General features: G+C 36.4%; 1 protein-coding gene across 1 annotated transcript in view; it reads left to right on the top strand.

The window, feature by feature from the left end:
• The window catches only part of ZSWIM6 (zinc finger SWIM-type containing 6), a 203,956-nt gene that overhangs the window by 159,674 nt on the left and 21,482 nt on the right, over positions 1-22,800 (top strand). Inside the window, exon 5 of the mRNA XM_047754552.1 lies at positions 20,307-20,486. Within this exon, the coding sequence (XP_047610508.1) occupies positions 20,307-20,486 (180 nt within the window). The remainder of the gene's footprint in view (positions 1-20,306; positions 20,487-22,800) is intronic.

Below are 22,800 nucleotides of genomic sequence, written 5' to 3'. Positions count from 1 at the left end.
TCTGCTGCTGGGTTCTCATTGCCAGGGGCCTGGTTTCTTTCTCTGTTGTGTGGGCCTACTGCCTTCTGTCTCTTAAAACTGAGACCTCTGTGTTCTTGGGGTTAGAGGCCTCTGGGTTCTGCTCCACTGTGGGAATGGGAAGAGGAGTTTATTCTCTGCTGCTTTAAGATGGCGGAGTAATTTCCAGTTTGGATCAGAAGTTAACCGAAAGAGAGAATGCATATTTCTATACAGTGGGCAAATCTTTGATAAATACTTGCTGTGTAATACTATCAACCATCCTTCTCTTGACTGCAAATGCTAGGGTTTAATTATCCACTCAATACCCTGTGTGGGAAAGAGTAGAAATAAAGAAAAACATTTAAAAATACATGTTCATAGAAAACAGTAGATTTTTGGATTAAAAGAGATCTTAAAAAAGAGAGATCTTTACAGATGATTTGACTTTATTAACCAATTGGAGACTCTTAATGATATTTCTTGTCTAAATTATTTAGGTATATAATTGGATAATTTGTAACAATACTTGGAGATAATCCCCTTGTGTGTTTTTTAAAAACTCTTCTAAATACAGACCATGAAGATACTACTACAAGTTAAGATGTAGTACACATTAGTGTTCTACGTATTATATATGTAGTGTGCTGGTAGCATCATTTGTACCAATAATACATTTCAGTTACTTTCTTTTATGTTTCATTTCTATTTATGAGTCTATTGGTAGCAGATTCTGTTCTCACATTCGTGGCTAATAGGAATGTCATAGCGTTGGCATAATTTGTCCTTTTTCTTCCTCACAGCAATTTCAAAAATGTTCTCTCCTTACTTATCCCACTTCCTAAGAGTTGGTATTATACTTGCCCTCAAGAAACTGCCACCAAAGGAAAATCTGGCTGGGGGAGTCTCCTTGGTAGAATGTGGATCTCTAGAGACTGCCGTCATGGTAGAGAATAGGAGGAGTGAGGGGGTGAAAATGAAGAAAGGCCAGAGATCATTTCCTTTCACCATTTTTTACCCTGAAGTAGCAGCATACAAAAACTAACGAGGTTTGAGAAGCCTCATTTTAAGCCATCTGCGATTCCCAAGAGCGTCACAGGAAATCAAGGATGCCAGGAGCTAGAATGAAAGAAGTGGAAGCCAAGGGAAGACTGAAGCAGCCACTTGGGCTGTTCTCTACGTGTGCCAGCACCTAGCAAGGTGCTTGGCAGATGTTGTCATACTTCATTTAAACTTACTTGAGCTGATGAAGTGAGGGGAAACCCCAAAGAAAGGAATAATGGTTGTTGTCCCTTAGACAGGGGTTCAGACACCGCCTAACAGAGCCCCAGTGGTGGGGTGAGGAGGAAGAGGGTGGTGGGAGGAGGTCCTTCTCATTCCCAGTAGAGTGACTTTTACCACTTTACGCACTAGGTTTTCTAAGATTTCTTTAGAACAAAGGATTTTGAGATTAAAAATACATGCTTGATAATGACTCTCTTCACTAGGCTTTTAAATAGCTACTCGTCTTAGAGATATACCTAAGAATGACTTTTTTATTTATATGAATAACTTCTTAGATATTTGAGGGGGAGGGTAGGCTGGTAAATGACTTGCAGCACGTGAATTTTTGTGAGGCTGTTGTAAGCTTGTCTTATGATTGCATTAATGTTTTTAGTGTTCAATTTTAAAATTCCAAGTTGAAATAGAAATATGACTCTGTGAAATACAGGTGCCTTCTGACATTCAATTGCTTGGATGAATTAGTAACTGGTTTTAGGGCTATTTTCTCAGGCTCTGATCTAGAGATGACTAGCCAGGATTAGTGATAGCAGTGTTGGTACAAAATGTGGCTAACTCGCTCAACTCTGTGCCTTCTGTTGCAACGATAACTTTTGAAATAGAAATCTAAACCTGTAATTTTGAACTACAACCAGCTAAACCTTGTTGCCCTCAGATCGTGCTTCCCAGCCCCTTTCATTCTGGGGTACTTTAGTAAATTTCAGAGTTAGCTTTAGCAAATCTGGAGGAGAGAGTGGAAATCATTCATAAATTAGGATTCAGACTTAAGAGATTAGCAACCTTGAAATGGCTTGGGTTGGAAGCCTTAGTCTTCCTTTATGGATGAGGAAGGGATGGGGGGGTTAGATGGGCGGAGCTTAAACAGGCCTCATGAGTCAAATATAAGCTTAGACCTGAGAGAAAATTCTGTGAGGAGGAACGCTTTCAAAATGCTATCAAGAGCACAGAAGTATGATTTCACCCCTCCCCCTCCATCCATACACACACACACATACACACACCGATGAGATTAGTATATTCAGCAACCTCTTCACTATACATATTGATCATACACAAAAAATGCTCTTTGCTAAACATTAAAATCCTGTGTAGACCAAGTAATCTGAGAGGGTTTTTTTGTTTTTTTGGTTTTGTTTTGTTTTTTTGTTTTTTTTTGCTTTGAAACTGTTAAACCACTCACTGTATTTAATATTATTAGTCTTCTTGTTAGTTCCTGTCTTCTGGGGGCATTTAAGCTAATTTCATGGCCATCCTTGTTCATCCTTGTATTATTGTCCCTTTGATAATCTTGCCCATTTTTCCTTCTTGTCCACTCTTTAGAACACCGAAAGTGATCTATTTTTTAAAGTTAGTTTTCTAATAAAGATGAGAAGAAAAACATACCTGGCATAGAGTTGGTGCTTAGTAAATATTTGTGAATGAAAGTGATTGAATAATTGAAATGTAATGCTAGACATCCGTTTGGGAGCATTGAAAAGGGAACAATTTTAATGCACTGAATATGATGATTGAAAGACATTGATCTTGACTGTGTACTCAGTTTTCTTTTCCTACCCTTCTGGCTTTTCCTGCCTTCTCTGCCTATTAACAGGTGAATCTTAATGGATGCCTGTGTACTCAGGAACACAAGCATGTACACACACACACACACATGCACACTGAAATATAAACAGTTTAGGGTACAGAAGGCCAATGATTCCCCCTTGCCATCAGTGCTGCAGGTAATCTATTGCATTAATCAGCCAGCCAGTGGGAAATGCATGGGGAGTGATTATACTATCATACACAATACAATCAGCATGAAGCACTTGTCAAGACTAATACATCAAAGTTTAATTCAGTAATAGAATGAATTAGAGCACAGTGAAACATTCTGTTCTGTAGGAAACTCAGTATCCATTACAGATTCCTTCTGAACTCTGTAGAAAAGTCAGAATATTAAGAAATTTTTTATGGGGGGGGGAAAGCATTTGCCCCTTGTGGCTCAGCAATAACAAACCCAACTAGTATCCATGAAGACGTGGGGTTCTATCCCTGGCCTTGCTCAGAGGGTTGGGGATCTAGTGTTGCCATGAGCTGTGGTATAGGTCGCAGTCGTGGCTTGCTTGTATCCATTGTGGTTGTGGCTGTGGCGTAGGCCTGCAGCGTAATACCAATTTGACCCCTAGCCTGGAAACTTCCATATGCCACAGGTGTGGCCCTAAAAAGAAAAAAAAAGGAAATTGTTTTTATGAATAAGATTGCAGTTGCAATAAGACAGAATACTGTAAATGCTTTTCCTTGGGGTTCTTACACAACAATAGTACTGAAGTATTTACCTATCTTCAATATTCTATAATCATAACCATTGGTAAGTTCAGTTATTTTTGTTTGGTAGGGCTGCTGATTATCTTTTATTCTAAATTGGTTCTCCATGGTAAGTGAAAGAAAGGTTGTTCCAGTGGCTCAGGGAAGCACCTGTCTGTAATGATGGACAGTAGAATGTCTTACCAGAACAGGAGGTAAATTAAGAGGAGCCTGCTATTCACAGTGCCCTGTGATAGGCACTGCCATTGGGAAGCTTATGATTTACTTAGAAAGCAGAATGAGTGAGTGAAAAATAAAACTCAGCCCAAGTAAGACAACTGAAGAAGTGAGGTTAAGGATAAATCATACATTTTATGTTACTATTTTATATCAGTTTATGATATCTATTCAAAAGTAAATATCCTGCTTTAATTGGACATGTTTTTTCAGAGAGCCAAATGGAGATAAGCTCTATCTATAAACAGGATTATTTTAGTTTTTAGAGCCTATAATTATCTCATAAAAAGCAGGGTTATTGGAGCCAGATGCTCTGTAAGTATGGATTCTGATCCTCATCTTTACTGTGTAGCCCTGGACAAGTTCCTTATCCTAGGTAGAAGCCCAGTTTCCTTATCTGTAAAATGGCCTAATGTGGATTCATGAGGTCTAAAATAATTCAGATAATTTACAACTCTTTTTCATTCCAAGTCTTTTATTTATGTTGGGAAAGTGGGCCCAATGGGCAGTTTGTAGGAGAGAGGCATCCTGAAGATCTAAAGCGTATTTTCAGGAACTAGATTTATGGAGACTTGAAGTCATGACTATTAAACAAATCATGGAACTCTTTTTTTTTTTTTTTGGTCTTTTTGCCTTTTCTAGGGCCGCTCCCACAGCATATGGAGGTTCCCAGGCTAGGGGTCGAATCAGAACTGTAGCTGCCGGCCTTTGCCAGAGCCACAGCAACTCGGGATCCAAGCCGTATCTGTGACCTACACCACAGCTTACGGCAATGCCAGATCCTTAACCCGCTGAGCAAGGCCAGGGATTGAACCCACAACCTCATGGTTCCTAGTCGGATTCATTAACCACTGCACCATGATGGGAACTCCCAAGTCATGGAACTATTTATGAAGACAGTTAAGTTAAGCAGCCAGTGCAAAGCACGTGGGAAGTGTTCTTGCAGGTTACCACGGTTCACATGCCTTCTTGCTGTTGACTGCCCTTTTTGTGTCTCAGACTAAAACATTGTCATTGTGTCTTTTTTTTCTCCTTTTTATGTGTTCTGTCTTGCATTTCCTCCTTCCCTTAAAAAGAAGGGTGGTGAGTGGTGGAGGAGCTGCGTCTGGTCATTTCCTGTAGAACCTGGTTCCTAAGGAAGTCAGGTTGTTTTCAATGAGTTGTGCATGTTGGCCCAACAGCACTGACAAGTCAGATTGGGTGGAAAGGCTGCATGTTAATTAGATGGGGGCCACAGGTTTGTTTGAAAGAAACATCCAAGATACCAGTTAGCTGTTTTAGAACATCTGTGGTTTATTTTCCTTCTTGACCACAAAAAGATGGTTATTCTACTTCAGTCTTTTCTCAGAGCCTGGTTAAGTGATAACTGATGGTATGCCCCTTTGCTGAGAGTTAGCCCTGCTTAATCTAAGTGATCTCAAAAACTCTCTCTTTACAGTATCCCTAAGGCTTTATTTTAAAATTTCCTCAGAAGGATTTTAGTGAATGAGGAACTAGCATCAAACTTTGAAGCGAAGAGAATGTTTTCACCAGTTACACTTACTTTCAAAACATGGGTTACGAACATAGTAAGACTGAATTGCACTGAGAACAATACTATAATCAGGGCCACAATTTTTGTGTGGTGTGACCCAAGAAATTTTGTGGCTGTAGTTTAGCTAGCACAACTAATTATGCCAGTGATGTTCTATTTGTGACTGCAATTATGCATTTCATGGCCTCTAAATAAGTATAATTAGTTAATTGGATCATGCATGAAATTCTAGCCTCTTATAATAGCCTCTGAGAACAAAAATAAATATAATAAATATTATGAATTGTTTTATAACTGTGGAACCCTGGGAAGTACTAAAAGTGATTGTTTTACTTTGCCTGCTACTATTTCATAAAAATAAACATAATATTAAAAAGTAGAAATTAAATTTTCCATATAACAGCCTTCATTTTCCACCTTTGAAACAAAAGAAAAGGGAATCACTGGCTTTTCTTAGTCTCACCTTTATAGAATGTAGTGTTGGTTGCCCTACCCATCTGTCTCCCACTTCCCACTGCGCCTGTACTCTCACCAATAGCCTTATAGTATCTCTGGAAAATAGGGAGAACATCAACCTTTATCAAAAATTCCAGAGTGTCTTTTATAGAAAATGCCTAGCTTTTATATTAATTACTGAATCGATTTGCATATTAACAAAAAGACATGAAGTGGAAAGAACTTTGAAAACAAATTTTACTGACTCTGGGAAACAGGAATAGATAGAGAATGGCCAGTTGATTTATTCAGTCACAAATCATAATGCTCCACCCAGCAAAACACCCAGCAAGCAAAGAGCACACTCAGTCTACACACAAGTGTATTATCCCAGAAATGCTGATGTGACTGACTCCACTCTAACAGACCTCATAGTAGTACATCATCATATTTTTAGAGAAAGCAGATTTCTTCTGACTTGAATAATCAATCATGAATTGCGGGTTGAGCATTTGTTTGTCTGCTGTTTTTTTTTGCTGTGTTTTTTTTTTCTTTTTAGGGCTGCACTCACGAAAGGTCAAAGTTACCAGGCCAGGGGTCAAATCAGAGCTATGGATGCTGACCTATGCCACAGCCACAGTGACACGAGATCACTCAGCCCATGGCGACACCAGATCTTTAACCCACTGAGCGGGGTCAAGATCAAATCTGCATCCTTGTGAATATTAGTGGGGTTCGTTATCACTGAGCCACAACGGGAACTCCTGTCTGCTGTTTTAATCTGCACTAAAATTACTTATTTGCTCTGCCTGTCAGTCCTGAAAAATGCAGAATTTTCATTTGTTTAATTAGATCTTTTTAGATGGACCTGTATAGGTTTTTGTTGGATATACATATATATACTTTATATATATATATGTATATGCACACATGAATATGGCATGTTCTAAGTACATATGAATAGATGGTTAAATAAAGTACAAGGTTTATTTGTTGTACATTTAAGACTACCTCATAATTTTCAACAATAATATACCATTGGTCTTACACTGCTAAAATATAAGGAATGGAACAATGATTCTGTCAAAAGACTAAAATAATTAATTGTAGAGTTCCTATATGTTAATTTCACATATGAATCCTAACTTACAGAGCTACTTTTTGACCAGGTATCTAGGCAGAAGGCTAATAAACTCCAGAGTGTTTAAGAATATTGGTTTGAGGGGAACATGGGCCCAGGTAACAGATCCTAGCTACAATCTTTATTTTATTTTATTTTATTTTATTTTTGGCCACACCCACAGCATGCCAAGTACCCAGGCCAGGTATCAAACTCGTGCCACAGCAGCGACCCAAGCCATTGTGGTGACAGTGCCAGATGCATAACCTCCTATGCCACAAGAGGACTCTCTGGCTCCCTAATAGCACAACATTTCTACTTGTCCCTGAACCTCAGATTCCCTATCTGTAAAGTGAGTCCTTCTGTGGGTGTGAAATGTGATGATGTATATAAAACACTTCACATGGGGTTAGTGTGAAGTATATTCAATAAATGGTATCGTTTGTTGTCAAGTGGATAAATAAAGATGCCATTTACTTTTAGAAATATGTTAGCTGAACTAGATGAAGTGATCTTTGTACCCTAAAGACAGACATTTAAAAAGTTTAAAAAGAAACCTAACATGTATAAATAACATGATATTGTTAGGATTTTCCTTGAAGGGATAGAAATTAACATATATATCAGCCCTTAATATTACAGAATGTGTTGGGATAACTTTTATGCTGTTAAGTTTTCATAATGACTTTTCTGTTTTGTGTTCGACTTACAGTTCTTCTCATTTGTTGAGTGGCTTGTTTGGATTCTCATACCCAGTGGTAAAATACCTTAGTTTTCTGTTTTGTAATCTAGCAGATTTATATTATTTCCTGGTAATTGTAATAGATAACAATGGCCACAGAGACTTTGCTGCTCTTTCATTAAGATGTGGGGTCTCTGTTCTCTTTTTTATAGAAGTTTGAGCAACAGAATATGACAAAGTAAATGATGGGTCAGTTTCTGGGGCCAAGCCTTAAGTGACTGGCAGTATCTATTGTCTCTTAGGAGGTTTTACTGCTGGGGTCCTGATTTTTCATGTAAAAAGTCTGGCTATTCTAAAGGTTCTATACTATGAGAAAGCCCACACCCTCCACATGGAGAGGCCATTTATCAGGGCAGTGGACAGTAATGAGGAGAGAATTTCCCAACTACAGAATCATGAGATACAGGGGTACATTGATATATGAAGGCAGTAGGTTTAGGATAGTTTTTGTTTTTGTTTTACGTAGTAATAGATAACCAGAGCAGTGGTTATATATCTGACAATACTTCATGCTTCTTCTAATGGTTATTTTCTAAATACCAAATGTTTCTATTAGTTTAGAATAGGTTAATGTGTAAAAATTAAGTTCTGTTATTTCAGATAACTTTATCTGTTATGTGGGACTAAGTCAGATGTTTGTTGGAACTGATTATGAATTATTAGGAAATGGTGTGAAACAGCCCTAGAGTAGTGTGAAACAGCCCTAGAGTTGTGTGAAACATCTAGAGATGGAGAGTATTCTACATCCCCATTTTTAATATTTTAGGGTATTTTTTTCCTCACCTTCATATTCTCCTTATTCCAGATTTCACCTGGTTTGACTGCTGGATTTTGCCCCTCCAAAAATAAGAATTTGGGTTCTATTAACTTTTGAGTTCCTTTAGAAAACTATAGACTCCTGGGCATTGATATTAAAAAGGGAGGCAGAGTAAACAGTAGACTAGAAGCTTTGGTGGAGATGCTAAGGTGGGAGAGGAGGAGATGGGAGGCTGAAGGAAGAGTATGCACAGGCTTCAGCACTGCAGTCGTGCCCATCCTTTGGTGTGAAGTTACTGTGGGCAGGGAAAATGTTATATAATCCTGAGGGTTGGGATGAGTTTGAGAAATGCCTCTTCTATGCAAGTAGGATAGAATTACCCAAAGCATCTCAGACCTCTAAGTGTTTGTGGGCCTGGGAAGCCTTCGGAAAGACAAAACACATTTAAAAGCCCATCACTGAAACCAAGGTAAAAGGAGAGACTTAAAGATGTTTCTAGCTAAAAACATATAGCAACTGGAAATCGATTGTACAAGAACCTTTTTTTATTATTATTAGACTTTTTGTTATTACTAGCCTAAGTGTTTAATGTCACTGATATTTTGTTTACTATGCTTTCTTAATTGTATTATTTTATTAAATGTAAAAATATTTATAAGGGTATTCAGATAATCATTTACAAGTTGAGTCCTCCAATCCTGTTTTTACCTTTTGAGTCTCAGTTTCCTCAACATCAAGGTCTTCTACACCTGAGTTTGCTGGAGTGCACTTTTTCTTGCTGCGCGAAACTACATTTTCAAAACATCTCTGCACATATTACCTTACGGAAATGTAAACAGCCCAGTGAGTTAGGCAAGAATTATTATCCCTATTGCTTAAATCAGAAACTGCCACCACAGATTAAGTGGCCTTGCCTGAGGTCTTGTGCCTGGTAATCCATATCTTGTCCTTCCCAGATCAGCGCTTGTTGATCAAATCTTTCTTCTAGTTGGAAATGTAAAACATTGGGTATGTAGGGCAAAATGGTGCTAATTTGTACATCAAAATGTTTAATGGAAAAGCCTGGCCTTCAGGACATATAAAAATCATTAATTCTTGTTTCCTACAGTTCCTGGGAGTGTGGGCGCTTGTTCATTGGCAGTGTGACTAGTAGAATGCAGAAGCCACGAAAAGGGCCTTTGTGACGATTTACCTTCTGCCTCTGTGTGATTCTGCCCATGTTCTTTGCCTGTTTGGTCATGTATAGGATGTGAATAGATTTACAACCACTGAGTGGATTAGAACCATTCCATCTTGTGCAGAAAAAATGTGTTGTTTGTTTTTCCCTCTTCATCCCAGGGGAGTTGCCTTCCTAGTTTCGCTTTGCTTTGGCTTGCATGTTATAGTGCATATTCTTGCTGAAATCACTGAGTGCAGATGAGGTGGAGCAGTGGAAGAAAGAGTAAAAGTGTGTTGAGGTGGAGAAAAAACTAGACTAGAGCTGAAATGTGCCATGGATAATTCAGAAACTGAATGATGCACACACCAGTGATTTGATAATTGCCTTTATATATTTGAGGCATTGAAGCTAGGAAAGCAATTTAAAAGTATTGAATTTGTTTTCATTGTAATTCATAGCAAATAATTAAGTGAAAGAACCAGTAACACCTTTCGATGCTAGGTCCTCTGCTAGGTGTATTCTCTCCTATTTTTGCTTGAGTCCTTTAAAAAGGGTTAATATTTCTGAAGGATAACAGAATGACATGTTTAATCATCAAAGAGCTTTATTTTTAAAGCTACAAATGTTTCAGGAGCATGTTGGAGGGGAAGAAGATAAATACCCAAAGTGGGACTCTGAATTAATAAAATTTGGAGAATGACTTACTCAATTTGGTTAACTTGGTTATTAAAGCTAATTACAGCTTTTGTAATGGTGACTGTTAAGATAAAAGACCATATCTATTATAGCTCCGAACTTGAATCTAATATTAAGAACATCCTTTCAAGATGAAACCTCTCTTTAGGGAGGTGAGCAATAAAAGAATGTTATGGGCAAATTAATAAAGGCTTGGCTTTGAGATTTTTGTCTCATTCTGCAGTGGAAATTTTCTAACTGGATAAATGTAAGCAGGAAAATCTAGTTTCATGCTTAAGTTTTCCTCAAGTAGTAGAAATCATTGTTTAAAGTTTCCAAGAATATTTAGGGTCTTGTTTCTAAGGACAGTAATCTTTTTGCATTTTAGTTTTATCATCTTTAAAGTGCAAGTATTATTTCTGATCATGGAGGAGGATTGTAATGAATTAATGAAGAAATGTTTTTAAAGCCTGAAATATAGTGCCTATAGCACATAATAGGCACCCAAGAAATAGTGACTGTTAGTGATAATAATGATTATTTAACTGAAGTTGTAATTGGTGCTCCTACATTTCTTTCCTCAAAAGAACTTTTTAAAAAGTAGAATTATATGCTTTTGTCAGTATTGTGCTAGCTTCTATAAACTGATTTTTCAACAAGTGAAGGTGAAACTCACTAGTTCCTTATCACATTGTCAAGTTATTTATATGCAAATCAGTCAGTCCTTCAGCATTATATACATTGGTTAGTATTTTCCTAATTTTATCTTTGAGTTACTTCGAAAGAGCTAGTGCTTAGTATAAATTTAGTTTTTAATTGTTTTTAAAACTTTGTATTGGGCATTCATATCTTTAAAAGGAAGAAAAAAATTGTGGAAAAAATAGATTTGAGATACTTAACATTAGGGTATATTATTTCTACATCTAAAAGTTAGCTCTAGTTTAGCTTTTGGTTGGCATGGTGTATTTTTAAGCTCATTTTCAAAATATTGTTCATACAGGTGAAATATAGAATACTGAATTATAAAATAGACACATTGAAGATAAATCACTTATTTTGGATAGACATTTATATTGTCTTATGTGTCATTAATTTACTTGGCTGCCCGTTTACACAGAACCTTGGTATCACTAACAACCTGATAATGAAATTACTAGTGTTAGAGCACATCTTTCAGAGCAGCTTTTTTTTTGACCATGACTGTGACACGTGGAAGTTCCCTAGCCATGGATTGAACCTGTGTCACAACAGTGACAAAGGCCACATCAACCTACTGAGCCACCGAACCCCTGAAATGCCAGTTTTTGATCCAATCTATAGTATTCATTAGATTTCATTTAATTACTAACATGTAACTGTTTTGTGTGTTGTTAGGTTGTCCATCAGTCCAAAATCTAAAGCCTGGTAAAGTTGTATCTTATTTCTCCTGCTTTTTTTCTTCTTTCTTGAAATTATATTGTCTTTTGGGATACTTTGGGGGTTGGCTTTTGTGTTTCCATGCAAAAGCCATTGATATTGTGATAGGGATTTGCATTGAATCTCTATATTGCCTTAGGTGGTGTAGTCATTTTGACGATATTAATTCTTCCAGTCCAAGTACATGGTCTGTCTTTCCATATGTTTGTGTTGTCTTCAATTACTTTTAACAGTGTCTTATATTTTTTCAAGTACAGGTCTTTTACCTCTTTAGGTAGGCTTATTTCTAGGAATTTTATTCTTTTTGATGCAGTGGTAAATAGGATTTTTTCTTTAATTTATCTTTCTAGTAGTTCATTGTTAGTATATAGAAATGCAACAGATTTCTGTATATTAATTTTGTGTCCTACAACTTTACTGAATTCATTGATGAGCTCTAATAGTTTCCTGATGCTATCTTTAGGATTTTTTGTATATAGTATCATGTCATCTGCAAACAGTTTCCATTTTCATTTTCATAATGATTAGTGATGTTGAGCATGTTTTCGTCAGCAGTTTGCCATTTGTATATCTTCCTTAGTGAAGTATCTTTCCAGATTTTTTGCGCATTTGTAATAGAGTTGTTCATTTTCTTGATGAGTTCTGAGAAGGCTTTACATATTCTAGATACAGGTTCTTTGTCAGATGTATGATTTGCACATATTTTCTTTCAGTCTGTGATTTGTCTATGATCCATTTTGAGTTAGTATTTTAAAATAAGCTAATTCAGTTAACCTTTAAATAAGTATATTACAGGCTTAAGTTCCCATTTTTTCTATAAATATCCAATTGTTATAGCATTAGTTGTTGAAAAGATTTATCTTTTCTCCGTTGGATTGACTTTGAACTTTGAATCGACCATATCTGTTTAGGTCTGTTTCTGAGCTCTCTAATTTATGCCATTGATCCATGTGCCTGTTCTTTCACAAATCATGCACTGTCTGGATTACTCTTAACTTTTATAGAAAGTCTCAAAATCGGGTACTAGGAGTCTTACAACTTTGTCTTTCTTTAAAGTTTTTTTGGCTATTCTGTATTTATTTTTGGTCAATATGTACACAGATGCCTTTTAGGTTTTTGAGTAAAGTAGTATTGAATACATATAGAGATCATTTTGGGGAGAATTATTGACATCTTAACAGTTTTGAGGTTTCCCATCTGCTTTTTAGGATTGTCCTTGATTTGTTGGTGTTTTGTAGTTTTTAGCAGAGACTCTGTACATGTGAATTTATAACAAAGTGTTTTGTGTTTTTCTGTAATAGTATAAATGGTGCTTGGGGAGTAAATTTTGATCTGTAATTGTTCAATTTAGCAATAGATGCACATTTGGTTTCTTGCTTTGAACTTGTATCATATGACCTTGCCAAACTTACTAATCAGTTTTTAAGAGCTTTTTTGTAAGTTTGTTGTCTGCAAATCTATGCCATTGATCTTCTTTTCCTGCTTTACTGGCCTGGCTAAAATTACCAGTGTGATGCTGAGTAGGATTAGTAAAGCAGACATCTTTGCCTTGTCTTTAAATTACAGGAAAAACATACAGTCTTTTGCCATTATGATGTTAACTGCAGGTTTTGGGGGGGGGGGTGTCTTTTTGCTTGCTTTTTTGTTTTGCAGATAACCTTATCTTCTATTCCTGATTTGTTGAGAGTTTTATTTATTATGAAGGAATGTTGAATTTTGTCACTTGCTTTTTCTACATCTGTTGAAATGATCAAATGGGTCTTCTTCCTTAGTCTGTTGATGTAGTGAGTTACACTGATTTTTAACATTGATCAAGCCTTACATTCCTGGAATAAACCCTACTTGGTTGTGGTCTGGTTTTTTGTTTTGTTTTGTTTTGTTTTTTAATATATTTCTTAATTGGATTTGCTAGTATTTTGTTGAGGTGCTCTGCTTTGATATGTAATTATATTTACTTGTAATGTTTCTTACCTGATTTTGTTGTCAGATTAATTCTGGCCTCATAAGTTGAAAACCATTTTCATCTTTTTTCTGAAAGATGTATATAGTATTAGTGTTATTTCGTTCTTTAACTCTTGGCACAGTTTTCAGGGAAACACCTGGAGTTGCATTATTAGAGATTTTTAACTACAGATTTAATTTCTTAGATAAATTTAAAGCTATTCAGGTTACTATTTCTTCTTGAGAGAACTGTGCAAGTTGGTGGTTTTCAAGGAATTTGTCCATTTCATCTAAGTTGTAGAATTTACGGGCATAAAGTTGTTCATAGTATTCCCTTATCAGCCTTTTAAATGCTTTTAGGATCTATAATGATGTGCCCTTTTTTATTTCATGATACTGATATTTTGTCTTCTATTTGGGGGGTCAGTCTGATTATAGCTTTATTCATTTTTTTAAAGAACTAGCTTTAAAAAAAGAACTAGCTTTTGATGTTATTTAAAAATTTGGAAGGGTGGCTTTCCATTTTATTGATTTCTGGTATGTTATATTCTTCCTTCTGCTTTCTTTAGTTTTTTTTTTTTTTTTCTTATGGTCACACCTGTGGCACATGGAAGTTCCTGGGCTAGGGGTTGAATTGGAGCTGCAGCTGTAGGCCTTGCCACATCCATAGCAACACCGGCTCCAAGCTCTCTCTGCCACCTACCCCTTAGCTTGTGCAATGCCAGATCCTTAACCCACTGATCGAGGCCAGGGATTGAACCCATATCCTCATAGAGACTACATCGGGTTCTTAATCTACTGAGCCACAATAGAAACTCCTCCTTGCTTTTGGCTTTGATTTCTCATTCTTTTTCTAGCTTAAGGTGGATATTTAGATTATTGATTTGAATCTTTCCTTTTCCAATATAAGCATTTAATACTATAAACTTTCTTAATATTTTTTAGCTGTAGAACACAAATTTTGGTGTGTTCTTATTTGCATTTTCATTCAGTACAAAATGTGTTGTTTAATTCCTAGATATTTGGGAATTTTCCACGTTTTCCTGTTATTGATTTCTAGTTTAATTTTCCTGTATCTGAGAACATGCTTATGATTTCACTTCTTATATATTTGTCAAAGTTTGTTATGTGACCCAGAATATGAAATATCTTGGTAAATATTCCTTGTGCATTTTAGAAAGTGTAAGCTTTGGTTTTGTTTTGTTTTTTCTACTGATGTTAAATAGAGTGGCCTATGAATGTCAGATTGAATTGGTTGGTAGTGTTGTTTTAGGTATTCTTTATCCTGGCTAATTTTCTGTCTACTTGTTCTGTCAGTTATTGAGAAAGGAGTATTGAGATCTCTAAATATAATTGTGGATTTGTCTATTTCTACTTTTAGCTGTCAGTTTTTGCTTCATATATTTTGAAGTCTTGATATTGGGTGCATCTACTCATTTAAGACTGTTAGATCTTTCAGAGAACTGACTCTTTTATCACGTTATGGTTTCACTTTATCTGGTCTGATATTATTCCTTGTTCCAGAGTCTATTTGGCCTGATAATCATATGGCCAATCTAGCTTTTATTTTTAAAGTGTTTGCATGGTATATCTTTTCCTATCTTTTTCTATTTAATTTATCTCTGTCATTATATTTGAAGTGGGTTTCTTCTTATACATAGCATAGAGGTGGGTCTTGTTTTTTAATCTGATTTTACCATCTTTTTTAATTGGTATGTTTAGACCATTTTCATTTACTATAATTATTGACGTGCTTGAATTTAAGTCTACCATTTAATCATTTTTTTCTATTTATCCTCTTTGCCTTCTCTTTTCCTTCTTTGGATTATTTAAATTTTTTTTAGTATTTAATTTATCTATTGTCCTTTTTATTTGTATCTCCGTATATTTTTTAATGGTTTCAGTATTGTAAGAAATATACCTAACCTTAATCTATTTTGAGTTAATATTTTACCACTTCAAGTAGAATGTAGACTCTAACAACCACATAAGCCCTTTTACTCTCCTTCCTTTGTGTTACAGGTTTCATGTGTATTACATCTACACACACTTAAAACACCGCAAGACAATGTTCAAGTTTTTTTTGCTTTCAGTAGTCATATTAAAGAACTTTAAAGGACAAAAATAGTTTATTACGTTTACTCAGACATTTATCATTTCTGTTGCTCTTCCTTTATCCCTATAGTTTTCAAGTTTGCCTCTGATATAATTTCTCTTCAGCCTGAAGAACTTCTTTTAGCATAGGTCTCTTGACAATATATGTTGTGTTTCCTGATCTGAGAATGCCTTCATTTCACCATCATTCATGAATGATATTTTTGCCAAGTCTTGTCCCACTGTCTTCTCTCCTCCATAATTTCTGATGAAAAATCACTAATTATTTGAGTCATCTTCTTCTTTCTTTCTTTATATATATATATATTGTTTTTGCTTTTTTTTTTGTCTTTTGTCTTTTTTGTTGTTGTTGTTGTTGCTATTTCTTGGGCCGCTCCCGCGGCATATGGAGGTTCCCAGGCTAGGGGTTGAATCGGAGCTGTAGCCACCGGCCCACGCCAGAGCCACAGCAACGCGGGATCCGAGCTGCATCTGCAACCTACACCACAGCTCAAGGCAACAGCGGATCGTTAACCCACTGAGCAAGGGCAGGCACTGAACCCTCAACCTCATGGTTCCTAGTCAGATTCATTAACCACTGCGCCATGATGGGAACTCCTGTTTTTGCTTTTTAAGGCCGCACTTGGAGGTTCCCAGGCTAGGGATCTAATCAGAACTATAGCTGCTGGCCTATACCACAGCCACAGCAACTCAGGATCCAAGCCATATCTGCGACCTGCACCACAGCTTATGACAATGCCAGATCCTTAACCCACCGAGTAAGGCCAGGGATCAAACCTGCAACCTCATCGTTCCTAGTTGGATTCATTTCTGCTGCGCCACAATGGGAACTCTGAGTCACCTTCTTTATAAAGTATTTTATTTTTCTCTGACTACTTGCAAAAATTTTTTCTTCTATCTTTTGTTTTCAGTGATTCGATTATGATGCTAGGTATGTTTTTGTTTATGTTTTTTGTGGTTAGCTCAGCTTTTTAGATCTGTAAATTCATATCTTCAATTTTGAGACATTGTCAGTCATTATTTCCTTCAAGTTTTTTTTCTGTACCTATGTCTCATCTTCTTTCAGAACTCCAATGATACAAATGTTCCTTTTTGATACTTCCCACCTGTTTTAAGGCTCTGTTCATTTTCTTCTGATTATTATTCTCTGTTCTTCAGATGAGATCATTTCTATCTTCAAATTATTGACTTTTACCTCTTTCATAACCATTCTACTATTAATCCTATCCAGTGAATTTTTAATTTCAGATACTTTTTTTTCAGTTGTAACATTTCTGTTTATTTTTTTTTCATAGTTAATATTCACTTCTTTCATTAGTGTTTGTCTTTATCTCATGGAACTTAATTATAATAGTTGCATAAAGTCTCTGGTAATTCTAACATCTGGTACATTGTTGTTTTTCTTTTTTCCCCTTCGAGAACTGGTTTCATTTCTTGTAAGCCAAGTAATTTTGGATCCTGGTCATTTTGAATGTTGTATTGTAAGACCCTAGGTTCTATTATAATTTTTTTAAAGCATACAGGCAACCAGGATAGATTCAATCATAAGTTTTATTTACCTTCTTTGAGTGATGTCAGTATACTAAATTTTCAAAGCTTTGATTACGTTGCCTTGGGTCTGTCTCAGGCATGTGATATGTGACCAGTACTTGTACATGCTTTTGTGCAAAATATCCAGGGATTCCCCCCTCACCTTTGTAGTGGCAGGGGTTCCCCATTATCAGTCTTCTCACCAGGTAGATAGATGAGGTTTCTCTCAAGTTTTTGCTCCATATGCTTTCTACATAGTAATTCCCCAAACAAGGCTAATCTTACATGCAAGCCAGGAGAGAAGAGAGGGGGGAAATTAATAGGAAATTCACTCCCATAGGGCTTACTTCAAGTTTTATCTCCTTCATCTGCTTGCTTGTTTTCATAGTCCTCAGATTCCTGCATTTTGTATTTTGTCTGGTTTTAGTTGTAGTTATGTGGAAAGATAAGCCATAATGGGCTTTAACTCAGTGTCTTGACTAATCACATTTTGTTTCTAATTGGCATTTTAAAATATGGAAATGTAAATTGTAAATATTTCTGGCTTAGGTTGTGGCCATCTTTATTTTTTGTGAGTAAACAGTATTTAATACATAAAATACCAGAGTCTCTAGTGGAAGAATGTAAAGCATCTTTTTTGGACAAGCAAATCATAAACTGACCATTCTTACCTTTATTCTTCATTTGATTAACACAACAGATTAAAATACACACAGATACATATACAGACCTTTTCAAAGAAAAAGTTTGTAAGTGGCTTTTAAGTGCTGGTATCTGTCTTGTTTTGAAATTACTAAAGTAAAACTTGAACTTTTTAAACTTGTGAATTGTTTGCTTGAATTAATTACCTTTTTGAAGAATGTAGAAATGAATGATAAATTTTATCAGTACCTTGATTATTCAAATTATGAGTTATGCATTCTGAATTCATTATGGATTTTCCTTTGAAAAACAAGGAACTTTTAAAAATTGAAATATAGTTAATTTATAATATTGTATTAGTTCTCAGTATGCAGCAAAGTGATATATATATATATATATATACCCTGTGACACAACAGGTTTGGCAGTGTCTCTGCAGCACCAGACATAGGTTTGATCCTTGGCCTGGAGCAATGGGTTAAAAGATCTGTTGCTTCAACTGTGGCTATGGGTTGCAACTGCAGCTCAAATCTGATTCCTGGCCCAGGAACTCCATACGCCATGGGGCAGAAAAAAAAGGAGGAAAAATAAAAAGAATATATATATTCTTGTTTTCAGTTCTTTTCCATTATAGGTTATTACAAGATATTGAATGTAGTTCCCTGTGCTATATACTAAATCCATGTTGTTTATCTATTTGATATATGGTAGTGTATATCTGTTAATCCCATATTCCTATTTTATCCCTTCTTCCCCCCTTTCCCCTTTGGTTTTTCTATGTCTGTTTCTGGTTTGTAAATTCATTTCTATTATTTTTTAGATACTACATATTAGTGCTATCATATAATATTTGTCTTTGAGTTACTTCACTTAGTATGATAATCTCAAGGTCTATCCATGTTGCTGCAAATGTCATGATTTCATTCTTTTTGATGGGCTAATATTACACACACACACAGACAAACACATATGCACCCACATCTTTATCCATTTATCAGTTGGTGGACACTTAGGTTGTTTCCAAGTCTTGGCTATTGTAAATAGTGCTGCAGTGAACATTAGGGTGCATGTGTCTCTTTGCCTTTTCTGGGTATATGCCCAAGAGTGGGATTGCTGGGTCATAGGGTAACTGTGTTTTAAGTTTTTTAAGGAACTTCTATACTATTCACTGTTGTGACTGCACCAATTTACATTCCCACCAGTAGTGTAGGAAGGTTCCTTTTTCTCCACCCCCTTTCCAGTATTTACTATGTGTAGACTTTTTGATAATGGCTATTCTGGCTATTAGATGATGCCTCATTGTGATTTCGATTTGCATTTCTCTAGTAATTAGTGATGTTTAGCATCTTTGCATGTGCCTGTTGGTCATCTGTATGTCTTCTTTGGAGAAATGTCCATTTAGATCTTCTTCCCGTTTTTTGATTGGGTTTTGGGTTTTTTGGACATCGAGCTGAATTAGCTGTTTATTTTAGATATTAAGCCCTTGTCAGTTGCAACATTTGTGGATATTTTTTCCTGGTCTGTAGGTTTGATAAATGTTTAGTGATTTCATTAATAAAAAGAAATAAATTTAGTAATTTCATTTATATGAAGGTTAGGTCCTGCTTAAATCATTTAAGGATGTATGTTTAAGTAAATTTTATTTTTAAAAGATCTATTGATACATAGATACGCATACTAATTAATAAGAATAATAAAGTTTGAAATGCTTATAAGGAGGCTGGAAAATGGCTTGAGTCTGTTTTATGCCTTTATGATTTTATTGTAAAAAGATAATCTTAGAAGTAAATTTATTTATTTATTCATTTATTTATTTTATTGCTGCACCTGCAGCATATGGAGGTTCCCAGGCTAGGGGTCTAATCGGAGCTACAGCTGCCAGCCTACACCACAGCCACAGCAACGTGGGATCTGAGCCGCAACTGTGACCTACACCACAGCTCTTGGCAATGCTGGATCCTTAACCCACTGAGCAAGGCCAGGGATCGAACCTGCAACTTCTTCGTTCCTAGTTGGATTCATTTCCACTCTGCCATGACGGGAACTCCAAAAGTAAATATAATTTTTGCAGGGAAGAACCAGTTAGAGTGGTTTGTTGTGGCATCAATGAATAAAATCTGCTTGTGAATTAAAGTAACAAATTGGTTCTTAAGGTTGTATTATTCTTTATTGACTTTCATTGAAAATGTCACACAAGTAGGAAGGTGATTATAGCTTTCATCTTTATGTGTAACCGTGTTTGGATTTTTGGTTCAAATTTGGGCTCTGTTGTCCTTCTTTCATTAAGCTCTGTATAGAGCTTTGTTGCTTTGACTAAGGGCGAATTGAGTTATAAAAGTGGCAGACTTGGGTCCATTTTGAAGTGGTTTATCACTAGCTCTTGGAATTGGATATTTGTAAAATTTTGAAAAATTTTATTCCCTCTCTCCCTTTAAATTAGGTGCCCTGTGGATGTGTATAGTTTTAAATCCCCACTGTAAGTTGGAGCAGAAATCCAGTTGGTTAAAACAGCTAAAAAAGTGGAATGGTGTTGATGTCTGTCCTTGGGAAGATGGAAATCATGGCAGTGAATTACCCAACTTAACCAATGCTTTGCCTCAGGGTGCAAATGCCAACCAAGGTGAGTCTAGTAATAGTCTCATCACTTTGTATCTACCTAATTGTGCATATATTTTAATAATAGTGATTAATAATTTGGGAAAATTATTTAACTCACTTAAGAACTTACTATAACTCAGGGACTTAATATGTTTTGACTGTTGAATGCGTGTGTGTAATTTTTATGTAAGACGTTTGTGTAATTTTTTTCATATTCTCAGAATGCAGATGGCTATAATACTTACTTGTACTTGTATTTGTTAAAATTGCCTATTAATCATTTACTTTGAATTTTTTTTAAATCATGGAATGGGAGTTAGTATATTATTTTGTAAGGCAAAATATTGGGAGGTTTGAGGAGGTGCATTTTTAAAAAATATCTGTTGGTCAATTCATATTTGGGCTACTGTGCAATTAATCGGTTAAAAACTCTTAGTTTTAAAATATGGCAAGTAAACAGTCTGTGACTGGGCTGTAGGGGCATGGGGTGATGCTAGCATTCAGGCCAGGAAAATTATTTATTGTAAAAGACTGTCTAGCGTACTTATTCCCACTTACTATAGGTTAAATGTGCCCTCCAGTCTTTGGATAACAAACAGATGTTCCCAGACATTTCCATATATCCTATTAAGAACCTCTATCTCTCAGAATTCTGTGGTGGTTCAGTGGGTTAAGGATCCACTGTTGCCACTGCTGTGGCTCAGGTCGCTGCTGTGGCACAGGTTTGATCCCTGGTCTGGGAATTTCCACATGCCTCAGGCGTGGCCAAAGAAAAGCAAAGAAAAAAGAACCTCTGTCTCTCATTTCTATACTGTTTTTTTCTTTTTCAGCTTCTCCCTTTTTATTGGACCCACTCATTTAGCTCAAGTCTCTCTCATCTTAAAAAAATCTTTCCTTGCCCCCATTTTACTCTCTAGCTTCTACGCAGTTTTCTCTTCTCTTTCAGATCTGAATCCTTAAAGTAGTTAACCCTTGAAAATAAAAATTTCCTTCGCTAACTATGTCAGAATTTTTGTGTGATTTTGTGCTCCCCCTTTTTTTTGAGAAAATATGAAAGACTTTAAAGTTGTGATAGGAATTCCTGTTGTGGCTCAGTGGTAACGAACCCGACTAGTATCCATGAGGACGAAGGTTCAATCCCTGGCCTCACTCAAGTGGGCTGAGGATCTGGTGTTGTGGTGAGCTGTGGTGCAGGACACAGCTGGGATTCCACATTGCTGTGGCTGTGGCAACGGCCTGTGGCTACACCTCCAATTGGACCGCTACCCTGGGAACTTCCATATGCTGCATGTGTGGCCCTAAAATCAAAAAAATAAAGTTATGATAGGTGCATGGTGGGAGTCAAATGACATCAGAAGGATTCAGGAATCAAGACTGTCTTTGTGTGTGTGGTGGCCCCATCTGGAGCTGGTACTCCTAAGAAAGAGCTGGACAGTATGCTGAATATGAAATGTAGTGTTAGCACTGTGTTTTCAGTCTCTACGAAGAGAGAAAATGGTGTATATTACTCCATAGGGACTTGTCCAATCAAAAAGAAGTTTCAGGACTTGGGAAAGATGATTGTCTGGCACTCCTTTGTCTAGAGATATTTGCCTTGGGAATTCAGTATTTGAAATCTGTCGTATCTTTATTGTCCATGATGATATTATTTAATAACATCAAAAAAAAAATCTGTCTCTTACACCCCAAGTTTTTTTCCAGAAGCTCAGAATTTTCTAGTTTAACAATTCAACATTTATTCTCTTACATTGCTAGGCAAGGGCATGCTTACATCTGCGCTGGCAGTATCTTCAATCTCTTTTTAACTTCATAATATTTAGAAGTTTTTCTTTTTTACCCCCCCCCCCCACTCTTTTGCAACTTCCATCCTAAAGTTTTTTATACTTTACTTTTATTATTTGGTTACTTTCCCTCAGTTAAACATAAATGTTCCATTGGCTTTAGAAAACCCTTAAGAGTGAAGTGGTCCAGCCTCCAGATGAAACAGTTCATTTCATTTATGGTTTGGCCCAGGGGTATGAAGTCAGGACTAGTTTATAAGGGCAATATTTATAGTTGTTGTGCCTGCAGGCACCAGGACTCCAGCTTTTAGCAGAATACCCATATCCTCCACAGGGGCTGTCAGAAGAGACATTCCTACAGAGGCGCTCTGGTGCTCAGCCTGCAATCCTTTGCTGGAGGACTGGGCAGACTAGCTAGGGGAGAGACTTTGGTGACCTGCAGAGCCTAGAAACCATGCAGCTGGGCAGAATATGCATGTGGTACAGTTGACAGGCGGAATTGTGTGTTTGCACATTGGGGTGAATATGAGATGCAAATCAGGCCCTGTCTTGGCT

This window comes from Phacochoerus africanus, chromosome 1 (genome assembly GCF_016906955.1).
Source record: "Phacochoerus africanus isolate WHEZ1 chromosome 1, ROS_Pafr_v1, whole genome shotgun sequence".
Classification (NCBI taxonomy): Eukaryota; Metazoa; Chordata; class Mammalia; order Artiodactyla; family Suidae; genus Phacochoerus; species Phacochoerus africanus.
This window is presented reverse-complemented; position numbering and strand designations above follow the sequence as displayed.